This window comes from Fragaria vesca, linkage group LG2 (genome assembly GCF_000184155.1).
Source record: "Fragaria vesca subsp. vesca linkage group LG2, FraVesHawaii_1.0, whole genome shotgun sequence".
In the NCBI taxonomy this organism is placed as follows: domain Eukaryota; kingdom Viridiplantae; phylum Streptophyta; class Magnoliopsida; order Rosales; family Rosaceae; genus Fragaria; species Fragaria vesca.
Window position 1 is genome coordinate 11,190,604 of NC_020492.1, and position 21,324 is coordinate 11,211,927.

The 21,324-nt window shown below is 36.8% G+C and overlaps 3 protein-coding genes across 7 annotated transcripts; 2 read left to right on the plus strand and 1 right to left on the minus strand.

Moving 5' to 3' along the window:
* Positions 1-636: 636 nt before the first annotated feature.
* Positions 637-4,811, plus strand: LOC101314617 (NADH dehydrogenase [ubiquinone] 1 beta subcomplex subunit 9-like). 5 transcript variants are annotated; one of them, XM_004290311.1, is made up of 7 exons: positions 637-840; positions 933-974; positions 1,078-1,159; positions 1,998-2,053; positions 2,492-2,567; positions 3,581-3,591; positions 4,555-4,811. In XM_004290311.1, exons 1-5 carry the CDS (start codon positions 709-711, stop codon positions 2,531-2,533), a joined length of 354 nt encoding a protein of 117 aa, XP_004290359.1. In that variant the 5' UTR covers positions 637-708; the 3' UTR covers positions 2,534-2,567; positions 3,581-3,591; positions 4,555-4,811. The 5 variants fall into 5 exon arrangements, with proteins under 5 accessions (XP_004290359.1, XP_004290356.1, XP_004290358.1 ...); XM_004290308.1 differs by lacking the exon at positions 3,581-3,591 and having other exon boundaries at positions 4,555-4,787; XM_004290310.1 differs by lacking the exon at positions 4,555-4,811 and having other exon boundaries at positions 3,556-4,378.
* A 3,289-nt stretch (positions 4,812-8,100) lies between these two features.
* Positions 8,101-9,614, minus strand: LOC101307278 (peroxidase 19-like). The gene is made up of 3 exons (XM_004292390.1): positions 9,287-9,614; positions 8,954-9,154; positions 8,101-8,679 (listed from the first exon to the last, which is right to left on the minus strand). The coding sequence occupies exons 1-3, from the start codon at positions 9,536-9,538 to the stop codon at positions 8,101-8,103; spliced, it is 1,032 nt and encodes a 343-aa protein (XP_004292438.1). The 5' UTR covers positions 9,539-9,614.
* A 5,850-nt stretch (positions 9,615-15,464) lies between these two features.
* LOC101307564 (epimerase family protein slr1223-like) lies at positions 15,465-21,223 on the plus strand. Its single transcript, XM_004292391.1, has 13 exons — positions 15,465-15,542; positions 15,623-15,676; positions 15,881-15,956; positions 16,067-16,126; positions 17,013-17,131; positions 17,547-17,591; positions 17,712-17,790; positions 18,297-18,358; positions 19,241-19,343; positions 19,649-19,709; positions 20,151-20,221; positions 20,597-20,736; positions 20,815-21,223. The coding sequence occupies exons 1-13, from the start codon at positions 15,465-15,467 to the stop codon at positions 20,914-20,916; spliced, it is 1,050 nt and encodes a 349-aa protein (XP_004292439.1). The 3' UTR covers positions 20,917-21,223.
* Positions 21,224-21,324: the final 101 nt, after the last annotated feature.

The window sequence follows — 21,324 nt, forward strand, 5'->3', positions numbered from 1 at the left end:
ACTCATTTTTTGGGCCATGTCCTCCATGTTGTTATTTTTTATTTATTTTTCTGCTTTTGTTTGGTTAAGTCTTTTACCTTTTTAGTTTTAATTTGGTTAGTTGTTAAAATAAGTCACCGGTCCCATATGGCTAAGGGAGGGATTTGTCCTAATAGGTGCTCCTCTAGTTTTTGGTGTCTTGTTTTTTAGTGGTAGTAGATACTGGTGGGCTATGTCCTGGTAAGCGCATGCAGAGTGCCATGTTTGCCCTAATGAGACGGCGAGTTCATTGTTTTGTCAAATGGTCGCAGCATCCTAGTGAAAAGATGAAACTTAGGGTTATTGATAATTTCTAGTGGCATCATAGTCGGAAAACTGATAGACATAGTAACTTATGCCTCTATATGATAATGATACTCTCTTTGCTAAATAAAGCAAATGAAGTAGCTAATGATACTTTCTTTGCTAAATGGTGGTGCTAGAATGCATAATATTTTAAGGTGTTCTTATAATACAGGGTCTAGGCATATTATCCCTCATTTCCTTATATTTTGAGATTTCGTTAATAGTTTTGGCTTGAGGGTTGCCGTTCTAGTTCTTAAATTAAAAAAAAAAAAATTAATATCGACAGCCAACAAGCTACGACGCCGTTTCGTTAGCCTCTCCTTCCTTTTTCTTGGCAGTCGTTCTCGCTCGACACAGTGAAAGAAGGGAGAGAGAAAGAGAGAGATGAGCGGAGTTTCAACGGCGGCGTACATAGCTCGTCGGGCTGCCCAGAAGGAGCGGGTTCGGATCCTCTACCGCCGTGCCCTCAAAGACACTCTCAACTGGGCCGTCCACCGCCACCTCTTCTACCGAGATGTCCGCACCCACTCTACTATTTCTTCTTTGAGCTCGCAATTTCTCACATTCGATTCGATTCTCATTCAATTTTCGGTTGATTTCATTTTCAGGCTGATGCTCTGCGCGAGAGGTTCGAGACCAACAAGCACGTGGTTCGTATCTGATTTCTCCCCTTTTTCCGATTCGATTTCGATTTTCGGGGTTTCATTTGAAATTGGATTCATTGCTTGTTTGTTTGGCTTTTTGGGTTTACAGGAAGATCTTGACACAATCGACAGGCTCATAACTAATGCTGAAGCTACCTACAATAAGTGGCGCCACCCTGACCCTTATGTTGGTAAGTTTTTGTGTCTTCGAAACTCAATTGACATGTATAACTATGCTGCATTTTGCCCCATTTGTGTTTGGTTGCTGTAAAAATGACTTATTTAACTGTGTTGGATCTCGGCTTCTTTGTTACTTGTTCATATGCTTTAAGCTCTAAAGGGCTTTTAGTCTCTATGTCCATATAAATGTAGGGAGACACTTTTCGGACAACATGAGATGATGTCATTTCCGTGTCAGACTTCAATCTTTTGTCAGTGTTTTGAGCTGCCTCATCCTGGAGAAATGATATGTGGGTGATCAATGTCAGTGTTGATGCTTTTTGAAAATTACCTTACATGCGTCTTGTTTAAATTTTCTGTTTAGATTTTGTTTTACTGTGGTTTTGGAGTCAATGTTATTGCGGCTATCTCCTTCTAGCTGAATGTAGATCGAAAGTTCTCTTTGGAGTCACTATTTAGAGTACCTCATTAGTTTTTTTCAATACTACCTAGTTTTTATTTTTATTTTTATTGTAAATTGTGGTAGTAGCCACTTGAATGCATGAGTAACTGATATATGGGTTTGGATCCCAGTTTTTTTTTGTAAAATGCTTAGTCGGAACACCATAGCCATCTGATAAAGAGTTTTTGACCGCTCACGATTTGCACATTTGGAGACCAGGAACAGAAGTCCAATAAACCAATTTACACTACTAAATTGGTTCCAAATACATGACTTTGAATTTCCATCCTGATGGACCCTTAAGTATATCTTTTATGGACTTGATATATCTCCGCGCTTCCTAATATGTTTTGTCTTAGTTGTTTTCATGTTTTTAACCTCTTCTTCTATCTGATTTATCTGTGCAGTTCCCTGGGCTCCTGGTGGTTCAAAGTTTCATCGGAATCCGACTCCACCTTCTGGGGTAAGATATTATATCATATCAACTTATTATTCAGTTTCTCATTGTACGCTTCTGTCATTCTCATGTTCACTTCAAAGTTCAGGACATCTATATAGATGAATCTTTTGTATGATTGCTCAATGTTTAAGAGTAATTATTTTTTTCATGTTTATACGTTACAAAAAAACATACTACTTTTCGTCAGTTGAATATATGATTTATGAGAATTGTCCACAGTTATTTACACTTATTTTGCAGTTAGTTTGATTAGGTTCGATCACTACTTTTATAATTATTGCATTTCTCGTAAAAGTATCTTACTAATGCAAATAGAAAGTTCTTTGCTTACTATGTTTAGTGTGTTTTGCAAGTATCTTGAACCCGTTACATATTCACCAAGCATTTAAAGTAAAGCATTTTTATAACTTCACTGTTTATATCGTGATTGTGTTGATGCAGATTGAGATAGTATATGACTATGGCCGAGAAGATAATGCCTAGAACGATGCATATTTTTCCTTCCAGTAAAATAAAGGTACCAATCTTATTGTCTGCTTTAAGTACTGCGATCTGTTTTTCCCTTAATACTAAATGTCTAAATCATCGGTCAATTATATTCCGAATTGCATTATCTATTCAAGAAGCCTACTTCCCTTTTTCCTAAATTTGACACATGAAAACACATGTTTCTTTAAAGAATAGTAATGATATCCTAGGTGGAGGGGCTTTAAGTCCAAAATCAAAATAAGAGATACTAAATAAACTAATATAATTCTATAGCAACAAAACGTATGTAGCAGAATCTTGCTTTGAGAAAATTAGAAATTTGATAATGAAAGAGACTGAGGGAGTCACAATGTTGCTGTTCAGCCCACCATGTTTAATATGCCTAATAAAACTAGAAGACAATAAGGCTCACTGCCAGTAGGACATTCCATGGAGGAATATATATCTTTTATCTTAATGGCATCAAAGCGGGGTTACACTAATCCTAGTTTATGAAAGACTATGTGTATGCCTGGTTGGCCATAGAGAAGCTTGCTTTGAGATGTCCGGATGACACATGAGAAAATTAGAAATTTGATAATGAAAGAGACTGAGGGAGATGCACTGTTGTGGTTCAGTCCACCATGTTTACTAGGCTTAATAAAACTGGAAGACAATAAGTCTCACTACCAGTGCCAGTAGGATATCCAATGGAGGAATAGTTTTCTCTACTGAAACTTAGAAATTTGATAATGAAAGAGACTGAGAGAGATGCACTGTTGTGGTTCAGCCCACCATGTTTAATAGGCTTAATTAAACTAGAAGACAATAAGTCTCACTGCCACTAGGATTTCCAATGGAGGAATAGTTTTCCCATCTTAATGACATCTATGTGGGGTTGCACTAATCTTAATTGATGAAAGACTAGGTGTACGCCTGGTTGGCCACTGAGAAGCATAGAGAAGGGAACACATGCCTGCTAACAACCACATGATTTAGTTTCTTAATCGATGAAAGCTTGTGCTTACATAAAGCAGTGGTGGTTCTTTGTGTCACTGGCAGGCAACAATAAGGTAAGAGAGTTCCATTCCAATGATTGTGATAATACCACTCAGAGGAGAGAGATGTGAATGGTAGATCACTCAAGAGAGAGCGAGGAGAAACAAAGAGAAAACTTTTGTATTCCATTCCAGGGTTCAGAGGTTCCTTGTTTTCTTATTGTTTCTAGTTGTACCTCTATTTATGTAGTGAAAGAGATTGTTGCTGGGTTGTGGAAGTAGGCACATTGCCTAACCATTTATCTTTTGGTGTTCTTTATCTTTCTGTTTATTCTCTGGGTTTTGCTGATATTTTTTATTTCCCATTCTAAATGAGCACAACAAGGCCAATGTAAACAATAAGTGGAAGGGCGCACATATATAGATACACTTTCGATGAAATTGGTAATATAGGGCTGTTTTCTTATTCATTTCTGGTGTCTCTTCTACTAATGTTTTTCGAGCATCAATGATTGCTGTAACCACCATTGCAAGAGGTTCTTTATATCATGAATATTTCATTTGACTTTCATGTAGTCAAAAACCAATCAGGGTATCTTAAAAGTTGATGTGTCTGAAGTTTGAACTTTTAGAGCAGGAGTCTTTAGATTTATGTGTCAGTTGGTGGGGTGATAGGTTTTGAACTCTCAAGGTTTAATCTGTTTTGGGGATGGAAGAGGGAGCGAAAACTGTAAGACAAAGTTTGAAGAAACAGTACTCTGGATGAAAAAGAGAAAGAAACGATCACTTAAGATAAGGATTGATGGTGTAATAATGATAGTTGGATTTCTAATCAACATGAATTTAGTTTATCTTATTGTGTGTGCTTATTGGGAAGAGGTTGTGAGAAGTATAATTACTCTTCCCCCAACCATTCATGTTGCTTGTGTTTGCAAGTATGTTATGTTTTTTCTCATCACCCACATGGAACATTGTTGATTTCTTCTGGCAAACGTACGAGTTCCTCTGATGTTGAATCTGTTATTTTTACTGATGCAGATCAAGATGAAGAATGAGTACGATGATGAACACATTACAATTATTGAGGCCAGCATCTTTGATGTATCGCTTTAGCAAATGATGATTTTAAGCTTTTGATGCAGTTGCTTATTTTCATGGTGTATTTGGTGTTTATGTTTAATGGATCTTCGATACAAATGAAAAACATCGGTTGTGTCACATGCTTCAGATTTGGGTTAAGCATTGTGCTTAATGTGAACTTTCTTCTGCCCCTTTATTTGCAATTTTTTGTCCGCATTTGTACTACATTGCAATAACCAGAAATTGGAGGTTGGGGGTACACGGTTGTATCCATGTGCCTATATAGGAATGATTTAAAATGTAGCCTAAAAGGCCTCAAAGGCACAATTATTGTGATTTGGTTAGTTGAATCATCATTTATCCAATATTTAGTTAGAGGGTTGGGGTAAACTTGGTTGAGTGCTGCACAAAATGACTTTCAAGTAGTACTGTTTAGGCTCAACTACTACTTCCCACTAGTAATTTGCACGAAATATATTAACCATTAACCACCACTGATTCACCATAGAAGCAAAGACACGGACATCAAGATTCAAGCAGAACATTATGAATCTCTCTAGTCATCTTTCTAAAGCATGAAAACCATATGGAATGAGGTAGTTGAGGACCGATGTAAGTTGAAAGGTATGCCAATTAGAAATGAGGTACTCATTTTGTGCGTTGAGATGTAGCCATTTCAAAGTGGCTTTCAATTCTCAATTAAACATAAAGCTTGGGTCTTGGTTTCCTAATCCAAGTCAACTTCTGAAATTATATATATATGGTATTAATTACATTTGGTAAAAATGAACGGTTACTCTCCCTCTATAATGAAACTTTGAATTAGTGATGACCCAACTAACTATAAGATCAGATAATCTTTCCTCCTCCCTTATTTCTCTCTCTCTCTACTCTCTCTCTCTCTCTCTCTCTCTCTCTCTCTGTCTCTCTCTCTCTCATCTTGTTAGGCCAAACACCATATAGATGGGGGACTACATAGTTATAAGATGGAAGATTAGAAGAGATAGCAAAAGCATATATGCAACCCCATTTCGTGTATTTGCATCTGTCATCATTGTAATACTGTTCTTGTGGACCATTTGGTCTGGATTTGAAGTTGCAGAGGAACCAAGAATGAACCATGAGTACTACAACAATGGTTTGGCAGTCTTTGGTGGAGTGCTTACCATAGTTCTTGGTTTCTTTTTCCTGGCTGTTGGGTTTCCTATACTGGCAGACTTGTTTATGGAGTTTGAGGAACAATTTCGAAACCCAAAGGAGAGCGGCATACCTCAAGGTAGTTAACACCAAAACTTAGATAACTTCATTCTGTCGTATGATTATCTCACTTGATTAATTTCTTCATTTGTTAGCTCCATATACGTTTCTTGCTTCATTCATTAAGTTTACTGATTGTTTAAACATTACACCCCGGTTTATAAGAATAGTTGGGAGGCTTTCCAATTAGTACTCAGTTTTGCAAACTTACAAACAACTACTATGTTCAGTGTTAACCAAAATATTTCATAGTTTATGGTGGCATATTTCACAAACTTACTATAGTCCGCTGATTGAAAACAGAACTAAAAACTCATGATCTTGATGTCACGGCCATTGGTATTTGGTTTGCATACTTGATGTCCCAGCTATAACTTCTGATCATTAGCAAAAGTGTTTCAAACCTTCAAACCCCTCATTTCTCACTTACTTTTGATTTGTAAGGTGCGATGTGGTCTACGATGATTCTGATACAGGAACCACTTATCGACATTGTTGGTTAATTTCCTCACAGCTTCAAGCACTTTTACTATCCAATCAATGGCTGTTCCTTGCTTTAGATGCAAGGAACAGTCACTATATCACTTGCTAACTTTTCATCTGTGATGTGCATCTGCTTGTGTTTGCGAACAATCACATATAAACCGCTTGACAGATACTATTTACTTGATTCATACTGATGCAGGGGGTAAGATGAAGACGATATGTATCATAAGCCGCATAATTGTGAGTTTGATTGCAATGGTGATGCTAATACGGGCAATTTCTACCGGGTTTAGGCTTGTAACTGTACCAAGTGAAGGCACATATTATCCTCTAGCATCTCCAGTTGGCTTTGTCAGTATTATGTTTGGTATCAGTTACTTTATCATTGGACTCTGCACAATTATAGAGCTAGCAGTAGAATTGATGAATCGATTGCAAGGCAAACTGATGAACGAAATAGTTATTCATCAAGTTCACAATATAGATATCGATAGTTTTGTTTGAGTTTTGGATACGGGAATATGCATATTAAGAACCCAGTTGAGTTCCTTTGGGAATCCTGGTCTAACCTGCTATGAGTTTTGCCCTGTAGGAGTAGCAACAGTCGCAACGGCATCAACTATTCATGTTATGTTTATCATCCCATAACCTAGCAGCTAGTGCCACATGAGGAGGTACGACTTAGATCACAACTGCAAAACATATCAAAGGCATAATGTTTATTCATGATATGTTGGGCATAAATTACTACAATCGTTGTTCTTTATGGTCTGGGGTGGCAGAGATTAGAATGCAAGCTTATAGTCAGAAAAAACTTCAAACCAAGTGGGGGCATCAAGGTTTTTAAGAACTTCCCATCAAGTTATTAATCAAGTGACCCTGAATATAAACTGAAAGAGTTATTCAATCAAACACAAGATTAGTAGCAGAAAGACTGAGCTATGCTTCAGCACTTCAGCTACAAAGTTTTAGAAATGAAAGCATAGCCTCAATTATGTGATGAAAGCATAGGCTCAAGGAATATTGAAGCTTAAAAATCTTTTTCCTATTCACAGGCCAAGTATTAGCAGCACTATTTTCCAAACTCTTCTAACCATTAAGAAAATAATGGTTAATCCAGTAGCAAGAAGCAGTGATAGCATCACTAATCTGCATCTGTCACAAGGTTCCAATATGGATGAACGTCATCCTTGGTACTAATAACACAAAGTTATTGCTATTAAGAGACCATAACAAAGTATGTCATAGGGGAGAAGATGTCCACTGAAGGTGCTAGCATAAATCTACATCCAAAAAAACATCTACAAAACCTTCCAATCACATAGAAATGAATGGAGTGAACTACTACATCCAAAAATAGCATAAATCTACAAAACCTTCCAATCATATAGAATTGCAGGGAGTGAACTACTTTCGAATTTGGAGAAAGCCAATGCCTATAGAGATGCGAAAACCAGACATGTCCATAATAGCTACAGCTCTAGCTCCAGCTTCCTCCATATTTTCAGAAGTTCTCTTATTTCTTTCCATCCAAATGAGTCACAAGATGGCCATTGCCCATTGCAAAAAAGTTGTATCTGAAGGCACAATATCTATTGGACTTTCCCCAGTCAGATTATACTTTCTAAAGACCTTTGCAATCAAACATTATAAGAACATCCTCTCCATAAAAAAAAAAAAAAACAAAAATATCACACGAATATCTGATCGTTTAGCTCCTATTTAGGCTTGTTAGCCTGATATGCATATGAAGTTACATATTTACATATGCATACTACAGTCTTTCCTTTTCTCCCCATGTTTTCTTCCCCTCTTCACACCTATTGAACCCATCTTCTCCATAGCCACCCCAAAAGCTTGGAAAAACTTGGCTTTATCTTTTGCAAAAGCTTGAACAATAGGCTTGGTTCTTGGGTCCAAAGCTAAAGCTTGGTCTGAAGCTAGCAATCCCAACTTGGCCTCTAGATTACCATAATAGGCATGATCAAACACAAAGGGAGTAGTGACATCAAATGGTGCAACAATGTCAGTATTTCCACCATAATGTGGGCATGACATTCTTAGCGCCCTTAGAAGTCTCGGGTCCATAACCGGGTCAGGCTGCTTCGAGCCTCGGTAGTCATAGAGCCTACTTATGAAGTTCTGGCAATGCGCATACCCGAATGTATGTGCACCAGAAAGAACAACAAGGTCTTCAAGTGTCAGTCCTTTTGAATTGAAGAGCTTGAGTAGCTGATTAACTGTGAAATTTGCTTGGGGAATATTGGAAGCCACTCTTGAGGCCATTGATATTCTTCCATCCCACCTCCCTTTCTTAACTTGATAGTTGGGACCCCCTGCCTGCACCCAACAAAAAGAACAACAAGGTCTTCAAGTGTTTCGTTACCCCTTTTCAAAGCACCCAAAATGTAAGATTGACATGCCTATGGTAAAAGTAATTTTTCTACCCAATATATGGTAAAAGATTATACTTCATTATAAACAGTCATATATATCACAGTTCACAGAATAGTTGGTAACAACTACAGGTCCACATGATGACAATAGCAAAGGAAGGACTGGAAATCAAAGGTAAAAGTGAGATGAGCAGGGGGCAGCAGACAGTAGTACTCACCAAGTGGACATAATCTCTGGCTTCAATTGCAAGTATGTCAGCACAAGACACAACACCAGGACACTTGCTCTCTACTAAAGCCTTTGCTTTCCTCACACTTTCAAAGCCTTCCACCCTCAGGTCCTTATTATCTGGTGCATCCTTCTCTGCCAGAACTTTGCTCCCCTGCTGTGACGTTATGGTTATGGATGCATCACAGCCCTTCAATGTCAATCAGATTCAACACATATAAGCAACATCAGTAAAGTTATAAACAAGAAGATTAAAATGTACATGCATACAGAAATACTGAAATAGAATTCAAAACCAATGTGCATTGTTGTGTGTAGTTACTTCTACAAAGCAGTCATGGAAGAAGAGGCGAATGGTTGCTGGACCAGAAACTGGTGCCTCTTTGAACTGTTGGGATGTGATGGACCCGATCAGTTTTTCGAGTTGGGGACATGATTTTGCATAGTAATCAACTGAGAGTTGGCGGTGAGGTTTTGCTGCAAAACTTGCAGAATTACTAAGCAGGAAGAAAATGGTCAAACAAGATATGAATGTAAACCAAGAAGAAGAAGGAGAAGAACAAGAAGAAGACATGGTTTGGACTTTGGACTATGGTGCAGCAGCTGAGGACAAAGAAACAATAGTAGTAGCAGAATACAATAAAAGTGAAGAGGCTTTGGATGTGTGGGAGTTTGTTGGAGACAAATTATGAGACGTTGAAAAACGAAGAGAATCAGGACCCGTGAAGGCAAGTAAAGACTGAAGGAGAGGAAACATGAATTGGAGGTCTAATTTTTAAAAGCCAAAAGGAAGCAGCAGCCATTTGAAGCTTTTTAAAGAAAGAAAACTACACAACTGGACTAGTATTATATTTGGTTTGAGTAGCTGATAGATTGGCTTTGAAAATCATTAGGTTCACGTTGAACAGAATCACTCACGGGTCTGTATGTGATTCTCAATCATTCAAGCTAGATTGAGCACCAAATCCAGCCAATTATTGGCTCACATATTTAGCCAAATAAGGATAGACTCCATAAGATAGTAGGTTAAACAAATTTACTCAAATACAATAAGTTAAATTTACTCAAATACTTATCTACTTCATTTTCTTGTGTGTGCTTTTAGCAATATTCGAATAGATGATCAAAATTTAGACCGATAAACAGATCAAACCACAATTGTTTCTAGTGGGCGCACATAAGAAGTTGCATACTTGTTAGAGCCTATAATTTCGTAGTGGTGACCGCTTCTTGATCCTCATTATCATCAAGACATTTCATTGAAAAACTTGCTTGAGCATTAGAAAATTAAACATTCCATAATATATAAACTAAAAGGTGCTGGGGGAAGATTATTAACAAAAAATAGTTGTACACAAATCATGGGTAAACCACTCTCTAATGGAAGTGCAATATTAACAATCTAACAAACAGTTGAAGGGAAAATGTAACAAGCAGGAGTGCCATGGAAAGCTACTGAGTACTGACTACTACAGACCTGATGGTTGATACTTTGGGCAAGTGATCCCCCACTGAGCACCCAAAACCTGATGATCCCTTTATTGCAAAGCATGTGAAAATGGGGGACCTTACCCAGATCATAAATTCCCTTCTTCTACACAGATTAAAGCTTACAAAGCTTTCAGTGATCTGACTTGTTTGTTTTCATTTAGACATTTACTGTTCTAAGAAGTAAAGCTTACTCATCTGCCCATTTTGGTTTGTCTATATAACTGCCAAGCCTTTAGATGAGCGTGTAGTGAAGGTCAGGCTACTAAAGGCTTGTGGACCATCTTCTACTCACCCATTCATTCCCATGGCCTGAAAAAGAGAAATGAAAGCGGCCAAATTGATGATGGATTGATGGTGAGGTATTGTTATCGAGGCAGAGACTAGAGTCACATTTAGTTGATATGAGAAATCCAATGTCTTTGCATGTCTTGAATTATTATCAAACAAACTGATGAAGTTTAAAGTATATTATGCTCTTCATATCCATCTAAAATCAATTTGTAATGGATGTAGAGGTTGAATATCGTATTATGTACGTGTTCAAGCAATTCTTGTATCTTAAACAGATAAAATCATCACGCTCATTAAAATTATTGGATGAATAACTTTTACTATAACGACATACAAAAATCTAGCCATCTAGGTATCCAACCCATATATTAAAATGTTAACAATAATGAGCAGAGAAATTCAAGATCTTATATAGTTTATAATTACAGATCTGTCAAAAAATTAGTCAGGCAAGTTCTTTTGGAAGAAGACAACGGCAAATTAGTTACGAGTTCTAACAACTTTCTTTTGGCATTTTTCTCTTTTGATGTTGTCTTAACTAGTTTATAACACCCTACCTTTTTTTTGTATACAATCAGAGCACACAAGTTTAACTTATGATTATTTAGTATAACAATGGTTATGATCATGTCATGTCACAAGAACAGCTGCTCAAGTCTAATGTGTATTTTCAGGTCTAAGCCATGACTTGCTGGTGCACATGGTTCCTACTTCTTACTTGAAAGAGAGTTATTATCTGTCTTCTGACTTCTGTAATGGTAGATTTAGCAGTACAGTATGCTTATTGTTTGCTAAACACAAATGGTGCAACCCATACTCTATTATTAACAAAAATTGCCCATGCTGTGAATGATTTTTTTTTAATAATTAAGCTCAAAGCCAATGGCAAAGGATGGCCAGATAAAACTTTGCTTGTTGAGTTACAACCCAGAACTTTGCAAATAGAGAAGTTATACTGTAGCAGATGACTGTCACCTGGGTTAGCAAACCCAATTGTTCTCTTCATTCCAAGTGTGTTACTGTGAATCTGTAAGGCGTCCATGATGGTTGACATTCTTGCTAGCTAATCCAAAATCTCCTGCATTGCTCGACTTCAAGTCGCAGCGGCTGATTTGTTAATTGTACATATGCGGTAACATAATGCAAAAGCCACCTCAATGAAATTTTTGATCTTTGGCCTGTGTCCTAAAAACCTCTATTTCACATATAAGACCTTCACCACTGCTATCCATGAAGGAGCAACAAGTCAAGACCTTAACAACATTACAAACAAATGCTACAGAGCTTTTTTTTTTTTGCCACACATATAGACTGAATGATGCAGGAAACTTTGTCGGTTCGTATAACTACATAGAAATGTCCCTTCTAAAAATTAATCCACCTAATGAAAGTCCCTAACGAGCAACCGATCATAAGGATGTACTTTACTGTTTTCCCAATGAAAACTTAGTTCCTACTTGTGTAGCAATCATTGTTATCTCTCTTGACATCAGTAATAAGGCAGTTAGACACACACACACACACACACACACTCTCTCTCTCTCTCTCTCTCTCTCAATCACAGTCACTGTACACCTAGAACCCTGAAACTTTCAAGACTGAATAACCATCCCCCTTCTAAGTGCTTCCGCAATGAACATAAAGGCAGGCTACAATAGAAAAACCCTTTTCTTTTGAAGAACCTCTCAATCAAATGTTTGAATCTTATGCCATACAGTCTGTGGTTTAGCTATAAAGGAGAGTATATCACAGTAGCCAAAGAAACAAATGAATATCAAATATTAACTCGAGGAGAGCACAATCATTCAAAAAATATACACATTCTACATGCAATATTAAACCCTTGAAATTGCATATATCAACCCTAACAGCTAAGGAGGATTAGAAAACGATCAGAACTTAACTTAATTCAGTTGATCTTCAAAAACTGAGACATCTAAAAAAAAAAAAAAATTACAAAGTCTACTTGGCATTAGTACTGATAACCTTTTCTAGTCTAAAAAGCCCAGAACAGATTGAGTTACAACTTTGAGACTTCAGGGTTCATTTCTGAGCTATTTGATCTGATCTAAAAGCCAATAAAATAGGGTTTGATCATGTAGATGAGCTTAAACCCCGTAATTATCACATGTCTCAAACTGGCAGTAACGATCACATTCAACAAAACTCAAAATCACATGCCTCCATTGGCAGCAATTATCCAACCAATTGACTCTACAAATAGAGATTGATGAGTACTATTACCACCTCCAATCTATTCACCCAACCCACCAAAATGTCCCACCCAACAAAATTTGGGAAGACAAAAAAAAAAAAGATAAGCAGCACTATAGGCAGCTGCCACTAGTGGCAGCTTCCCAGTAATTGCAGCATCACAGAAATATTGAGGAACACAATATAGCAGCACCATTGTCATTTTTGACAGGTAGCCCAAGCAATCCAACCTTGACTTGTCATTTCACAAGTTATAGGGGTACAGATGTTATCTTGGTCTGTGTCTTTTTGAGAGAAGATTGTCTGCCACTATGAAAGTTGCATTTTATCAGATGGAGGATATGTATTTTGACAGGTTGCAATAACACAGTTTAGGCATGAGTATAGCCAACTAACTAGGGCGTACACCTACTAGCTATTAAAACTATCAATGTAGATGCACAATCATGTAGTGTATTTCATAGGTTCCTTTTGATAGAGAAAATTGAAGATAAAAGTTGATCCAACAACAAAAGAAAGTCATCCCAGTATACAAAGCACACACAAATGCTATCTATGTTTGGCTTCCTATCCATATCTCATCCTTACCAATGCATCTAAGTTTGGCTAAACAAGTGACCTTACTAGATAATGAGAAGTTTATACAATTACATAGTTACAGACATAACACAAACTTGAGCCTTTTTCTATTCCCATTTTGCTAAAAGCCCAAAAAACCTAAACACTAGTGCTAAATCCATCACTAACATGTCTCCTGAGTAATATAAGTACTTTCCATACTTACTATCCAGCGTTGCAGTCACACTTAATGTTCCCTTTCTTGAGCTCACTACAAATGAAACCTTTAACCTAGCTTTAATTAGAAAATTTTAAACCGAGGCTATGCATCTTGTAGTTAAGCTATGCATTTTGTACTTGTAGAAAGTAAAAGCAAGAGAAAGACCCATGAAAAAGCCAGACTTAGTAACCAAACACATATAAATAACAAATATTTTAAACAGACGATGAGCATAAACCATTCATGAAAGGAACCTTTCAAAAAGTAAGGAGGAACACGACAGTGCAAAAGGAAAGAGAGACAGAGTTCAAATACATGTGAGCTTCAAAGGGAAAGGCAATGTTGTAAACCTGGGCATCTACATTGGCCTTCATTCACTCTATCTTCTTCCTTCTTCTATTTTTATGACTATATTCTTACTTTTCCAGCCATTACCTATAGACTTGAGTTTTTGGGGATAAAAAATTGTTTAAGATGGTATTGTACAGGTTATCTAGGGATTGAAACTTCCAATCACCACCCTCCACATATTACTTGATTTGTAATGATCCAACAGAAGCAGACAATATCTGTTATAGCATGAACATTCATGCTCATGCTAGCTTGGTCAATTCACTAGAGTTGGGCATGCATCTGAATCCAAAAGATGGGTTAATATTCACCTCTATTCTTTCCTCTGTGTCTTTATTTATCCCGCACAACTAAGTTGCTCTTACACACAAACATTATGAGTAAGTTATTAGATTTATAAAGGCCGTAAAAGATGATATCAGAAACTGATAACACAGTACAAGAATAAAGAAAAAAAAAAAAAAAAATTAATCAGATCACCCATACTACGTTTCATTTGAGAACCTGATTTACAGTACCCCTAGAACCCTGAAACCTCTATGGTCGAAGTCTTACTTCAATATTTCCTAACGAGACTGGAATCCCTACTACATTACGAATCACTTTTTTCTTTCATCACCAATTAACAGATTCCCATTTCGATAACAAGTCTAGTTCAACATTAGTAGAAGACCACAAAAACAAATGTAAAGATTGTGATTCTGATAAACTCAAGTTCAACATAGAAAGAAGCTAAAACCCTAGCGAAACAGAGCAATTCAAATGAGCTTGAAAGGGAGAGGCCAAGGAGTGGACCTGGGAACCTCAACCTTGTCCTTGATGCGCTCGATCATCTTCTCCTTCTTCGGCCTAGCGTTTCCGTACGACCCTTTAAATCGCTTCCCCTTCTTCGTCTTCTTGTCCCCTCGCCCGCACAGCATCGGAGCCCCGACTCCGCTGCTCTGACCTGATGACGTGGGTGTGAACAGTGCACGGTGCTCCCTCACCAACACTCGCCTTGCTACGCCGGCGCACCACTGAGCCATCGCCATTTCTGCTCCCAGTGTGTAAAATTGGAGAAGAAAGGACCTTTTATTTATTTGTAGCTAACTAATGGGCCGGGTGTCGGGTATTCTGAACGACAAGTTTTACTGGTACACCATGGAAGACAATAGGCCCCAGTAGTATTATTATTAATTCTGGAAAAATGGGTGATCGAAAATTGGAAAGGAGTGGTGAGTTCGGTGTGGTTCCAAATCAAACACATTGCTACTCTTTTCAACTGAACTCACTCACGCTGATGCTGCTCTGTTTCATCCATTCTTAGCTTTCAGCCTTTCACCACCACCACAAAAGAAACACTAGTCAAGCACCTTTTCTTCTTGAGCTTCCAACTATGGAGGTCTGCAGAGCCACTGCTTTCTCATGGACTCACACCATCTCCACCTCCCTCCACGTTTCTCTGCCCCCCTCTGTGAGTTACCCACTTCTCTTTTTCTCCCACATTGCTCCCTTTGTTCTAATTTCAAGTTTGATTCTTTTTTGGGTGTTCAGAAGTGGGAGACTAAGAGATTCACTGTCTGGTGTGCCTCTGACCAAACCCAGAAGGTATGCACTTCATCTTTTCTCATAAAGTACACAACTTTTTAGTGATTCTGTGACACTATTTTGCAATGCATACGATTTATTCATTTGGGATGAGGCAATTGTGTAATGTGTCAAACAAGTTTATAATTATAATAATGGTAATGGGGTTTCTGGGATGGCGTTTGTTTGTTGGAGATTTCATTGACTCTGTGCAGGTTGTCATAGGCAAATCAGATGACTGTATCAGTAACAGGAGCTACGGGGTTTATCGGTAGAAGATTGGTGCAAAGGCTGCATGCAGGTCATACCTAACACCTGTTGTCACTTGTCTATGAAACTGAAACTTATATTTACATGTTTATGGCTGTTGCACTAACGTGAACTTTCTTCTGGTCCAAAATTGGAATGCAGATAATCACAGTGTGCATGTCTTGACACGGTCTAGATCAAAGGCTGAGTTAATTTTTCCGGGTAAGAAGGTATGCCTACTTATAGTTATTTGAATCCTTGCAGACTCTCGGAATAACTGCTCATTAGAGATTAATAGTTTGGAAGTATGCTGAATTGGTCTTCCCCCTCCCAAGAATCTTCAACAAGCAATGGAAGAATACCTTTTTTTAATTTTTTTCTTTCTTTCTATAAATCTGTTACAAACAGTTGAATGATCTAAATGTTTTATTCCAACCCTCACAGTGTGGTGGATACTAGCTAATTCAGTCAATTTGCATCATATATATTGGTTTTTGAATTTTATGATCACTGATCAAAGGCTATATATGGAAACCTGAAAGAGTTACGATTATGTTTCCCTTCCAGTACCCATAGTCAGTAAGCTACTATTAATAGGTCTCCCTTCCATAAAGTTATGTCTTGTTGCTTCATTCTTGACAGGACAACTTTGGTCCTGTTTCCTATTAGATTCAATACAGAGCTTGGTTGTTCTTTATGTTACTGGGTTTTGGTATGAATATCTGCGTTTTCTGCTAATTTATGTTGCTCTCATGTGTGTCCTCTTTGGGTTCAGTTTTGTGGGTGTACATGTTAGGGGTTAGTGCTTAGTGTTGAATTGCGCTTGATATGGATTGTGGAATTGCTTACTAATAGCTTATGGTTTGGCTTGGGGATCATAGACAAGTGACAAACAATTCTCAATTGGAATTGGAATGCTGCTACATTTACTACACTTTTACATAAATACATAGATTAATATTACCACCAGAGTTAACTTCCAGACTACTCTTTGTTTCTTTGTTGAATGTCGCTAATATTTTTGTGGTGATATGAATATATAGTATTCCCTGTAGCTTCTTTCTAAATAATTTTGTTTCACACATGGACTTTTCCTTGCTATTTGTAGTCAAGGACTTTCCAGGAATCGTGATTGCAGAGGAGCCAGAGTGGAAAGATAGCATTCGAGGTTCAACAGGTGTTGTAAATTTGGCTGGACTGCCCATTAGTACAAGATGGACTTCTGAGGTCTGCTACCTTTACCTTTCTTTTGGTTTATCCTACCTGTACTTCTTACAGTAAGCAGTGAGCCAGTGACAATATGAAATGAAGTTCAAGATAACTTTTGCTTCATTACTATACGGTATTTGTGTGGCTGTTACTATTATGTTCTGCATAGAAATTTTGTAATCTAAAGAACCTCCTAAATCATATAAAAAAAAGAATAAAACCAATTAAACTAGTAAGTTTACCTTTTATCTTTAATAACTAACATGTGTATCTACAAATATTGTAGCTGTATATTAGTTTTATCAATTGATGGAATCTTAATAGCTAATGGATTAAGGCCGCATGGGTGTGATTCAAATGACCTGTCAATATCAGAACTAAAAATATGCTTCTAGAAGCCAGTCATTTTGACTAACTTCTTATTGAACTGTAGATAAAGAAAGAGATCAAGCAGAGCAGGATTAGAGTCACCTCTAAGGTAACCAGCTATCTACTGATCTCTTCATAGTGCTATCAACCCAGTCTTTCTTATATACAAATATTCCTTTTTAAAAGATTATTACTGATGCAAAATGTGGCCTTCCAATTAATTGTGAAGGTCATAGATTTAATAAATGATTTACCAGATGCAGTCCGACCTTCAGTCTTGGTTAGCGCAACAGCCGTTGGTTACTATGGTTCGTTCATTCATTCTTATTGTTTAAGCTAATAACAAATTATTTCCATGTAGTATTAATGATATTGTTGATGTAGTAGTATTCAGTTGTAAAAACATTTAGATTCTATATGGAATTTATCTTCTGATTTAGATTATTAGATTCTTATGGAGTTGAGCATCCTTAATTGTTTAGTATCATCCATGTGTCAATACATCTCAGAGTTTAATTTTGAGTAGTCATATTGCACTTGTCACAAAGGTTTATAAGAAATTATAGCAATGTTCTTTTTGAAATTCCTTTTACTAAAAATTATATATTTTAGTGATACCTGTTGATTTTACACCCCGTTAAAGGTTGATTAGCAAGTATTAATAGCTAGTCAATTGAGGTGATACCCATTCTCTCCCTCTCTGTGGCAGATGATTTTCCATTTCTTTAAATGGTCAATACAAATTTCAAGAAACTCTTGTTTGCATTCTGAACCCCAATATCTTTCTTCATTGTTTTTTATTTTTTATGCTCAGGTACTAGTGAGACACGCATATTTGATGAACAGAGTCCATCAGGAAATGATTACTTGGCTGAGGTAAGAAATGGAGTAGCTTCTAGAATGTTTATTATACATAATCAGGATTCCCAAAACATTTAGAAAGTAAATATGGCATTGTGACTTCTAAGACATGATTTAGACTTCTATTAAGTGTAATCTGTAACTTTTGGTTCTCTGATAATGCTGTATGTATAATCTGTTTGGTCAACAGCATAGCCAAAGCAGTTAAGTTAAACTTAGTTCTTACTACGGCTCCTGGTCGACTTTGGGCTTATTAACCTCGTGCTACAACAATTGATCGATTCTACCATGGAATACGTAAAATATCATCTCTTGGTTTTTGCCTCACGTTTTGACCAACTTCCTCACTAGAGTTAGATGTCCACATCGATTCACTACCTTGAAGGCCTTTGCTTTTCATTTCAAAGTGTTGCTTCATAGATCTGATGGAATTAAGGAGAAGCCACATTCGAAGAGAAAAGGATTTTACTCTTAGTTGAGAAGGAAACCACAAAGGAATCAAGTTGTTTTGATATTTTAGGAGCAGTAGTTCTTAATGAACATATGTGCAATCTATATTCAAGCTGGAAATTTTTTTAGGCTTAGTAAGTACAAAAAAAAAAAAAAAAGGTTTTACCGCTGCATTCTCTCTGTTTCTCTAAATGTTCTATGCCAGTCCTCATCAAGTGTGATAAATAATTAAATATTACCTAATTAAGTTGAAGATTCCTGATTTATTTGCATCTATATTTTTTCTTAAATTTTGGATCAGCTAAGTTTCCCTTCCAGAAATTATAGTCATATCTTTTTTCCTTCACCCAATTCTTGTTAGAGTGGTAGAATAACTTTCAGACACTGAACACATTCTCAGTTTAATAACATGCTGCTATATCATAAACTAACCAGCAATATTTTCAGGTTTGTAGAGAATGGGAAGGAACTGCCCTCAAAGTAAACCAGGATGTTCGGTTAGTGCTCATTCGTATTGGTGTTGTTCTTGGTAAAGATGGAGGAGCTTTAGGTATGCCTAGTACTGTAATACTGTACTAGAGTTGTATTATGACAAACTAAACTAGTTCACTTTAAATATGGGTATGATAATTAATATGCATGGCCAATACTCTTTAGGTTGCATCACCTGTAATTTTATAAAGAAATTTATACTTTACAATCTCTAACATTCATTTCTTTTCTGGCACCTTAGTACCACTATTAATCCTCTTGTAACTTGTAAGAGTCATTGTACATATCTAGAATTTTGAGTTGGTTTTAAGGTAATAATACTTAAACTGCTTCAAGCATACTTTCACCTTTGAGTTTCTGCAGCTAAAATGATCCCTCTGTTCATGGTATTTGCTGGTGGACCCTTGGGCTCTGGAAAACAATGGTATGGTACTCTAGGGTAACATGTCACAGGATTAAGCTACTATCACCTTTAAATTGGCAATTTAAAAGTGAGAATGTGACAATATGACATGCATATTTCTTGTTTGCCACCAACACCTTCGGTAGCATTTTGAAAGTGAAGATTTGTCTATGAAAACTCTAAAAAGAAAACTATAAGCATTTAAGTATTTTTATCAAACAATTAAGTATATGAAGTTTACTTCAGATATTTACTATCTATTGAGGGTATCTGTATTAGGTTGAATGTACTCTGTATGCTTTTTTTTTTTTTAGTTTGGAGTACTCTGTATGCTTAAGAAAGAAGAAACTCTTTTTCAGCACAGGTTATGCTTAAGAAAGAAGAAACTCATTTTCAGCACAGGTTATTTAAATCAATTGAAGGGCATTGCCATGGAAACTGATATCTTTTTTTTTTTTATAGGTTTTCCTGGATTCATCTGGATGACATAGTGAACCTGATATATGAAGCTCTGACTAATCCATCTTATAAAGGTAATGACTTCATTATGTATTACTGATTCATTGGTACTTCACATATTGGTGTTAAAGCTAATGAGATTTTCTGGCTAATGCTCCCTTCTGATTTAAAATTACATTTGCTAGCACATGGAGATTAATACTCTAGTAATAACTCTTGAGCTAGTGATTTAATGTTTCTTTTGTACACTATATTCACTTCGTATAGCTACGGTCATTATCTGAACTTGTGTTTGAGGTACATGTTATATTGTTTGCTTCAGTACTCCACCTAGGATATGACAGTGCTGATGTGCAAGTATAATCATGATGACTTCTCAACAATGTGATGATATTGGTGTCTCAAACCTTACAACATACTAATCTAGGTTTCTTAAATCGAAACACCAGGAGTTATCAATGGAACTGCACCAAACCCTGTTCGATTTGCAGAAATGTGTCAACATTTGGGAAAGGTCTTGGGTAGGCCTTCATGGCTGCCTGTGCCTGACTTCGCCTTGAAAGCAGTCCTTGGAGAAGGTGCTGCAGTGGTGAGCATTTGTTGATTTCTTTTTTCTTCAGGTTCTTTTCCTATTACATCTTGCTAAGAAAACTTAAGGTCGTTTCAGGTGCTGGATGGGCAAAGGGTGCTACCACTTAAAGCGCAAGAGTTGGGATTTTCCTTCAAATACTCTTATATCAAAGATGCATTAAAATCGATTATGACATAAAGTCATAAACAATGTAAATGTGGTAGAGGAAACAAAGCAGTTCTCTTTTTCTTTTTCATCCCTTCTTTCAAAATTAAGATTACAGAAACAGTAATAATATTTTTTTGGTGAAAGAACAAGTGATGTTGTGTCACAGAAAAAGTATGTGATTCTTTGCTCTTTAGATTGTTGGTTCCCTCCAAATATGTGGGAGCCTAGAAACATAGTTGCAACTTGCAAGAATACTGTACCAGACTGATAACTTAGCAGTTTCATCCAACAGACTTGCTTCATTTGCTTTATTGCCGAGATCTTTACTTTTTATCTGATCTTTGGCATTGATCACGAACCTAAACAAGAAGTTCAATTTCCATTGATATTATAAGAGGCTCCTTTCTTTCTCAAAAAAAAAAAAAAAAAAANAAAAAA

Bases quoted from the DNA above. Each gene is read 5' to 3' on its own strand.
- LOC101314617 (XM_004290307.1), top strand. From the start codon at position 709: ATGAGCGGAGTTTCAACGGCGGCGTACATAGCTCGTCGGGCTGCCCAG. The intron at 841-932 runs GTCCGCACCCAC...TTTCATTTTCAG, and splicing joins GCCACCTCTTCTACCGAGAT to GCTGATGCTCTGCGCGAGAG. The intron at 1,160-1,997 runs GTAAGTTTTTGT...TTATCTGTGCAG, and splicing joins CCACCCTGACCCTTATGTTG to TTCCCTGGGCTCCTGGTGGT.
- LOC101307278 (XM_004292390.1), bottom strand. From the start codon at position 9,538: ATGTCTTCTTCTTGTTCTTCTCCTTCTTCTTCTTGGTTTACATTCATA. The intron at 9,155-9,286 runs GTAACTACACAC...TTGACATTGAAG, and splicing joins TCCATGACTGCTTTGTAGAA to GGCTGTGATGCATCCATAAC. The intron at 8,680-8,953 runs GTGAGTACTACT...TGTTGGGTGCAG, and splicing joins CCAGAGATTATGTCCACTTG to GCAGGGGGTCCCAACTATCA.
- LOC101307564 (XM_004292391.1), top strand. From the start codon at position 15,465: ATGGAGGTCTGCAGAGCCACTGCTTTCTCATGGACTCACACCATCTCC. The intron at 15,543-15,622 runs GTGAGTTACCCA...TTGGGTGTTCAG, and splicing joins ACGTTTCTCTGCCCCCCTCT to AAGTGGGAGACTAAGAGATT. The intron at 16,127-17,012 runs GTAAGAAGGTAT...TGCTATTTGTAG, and splicing joins GGCTGAGTTAATTTTTCCGG to TCAAGGACTTTCCAGGAATC.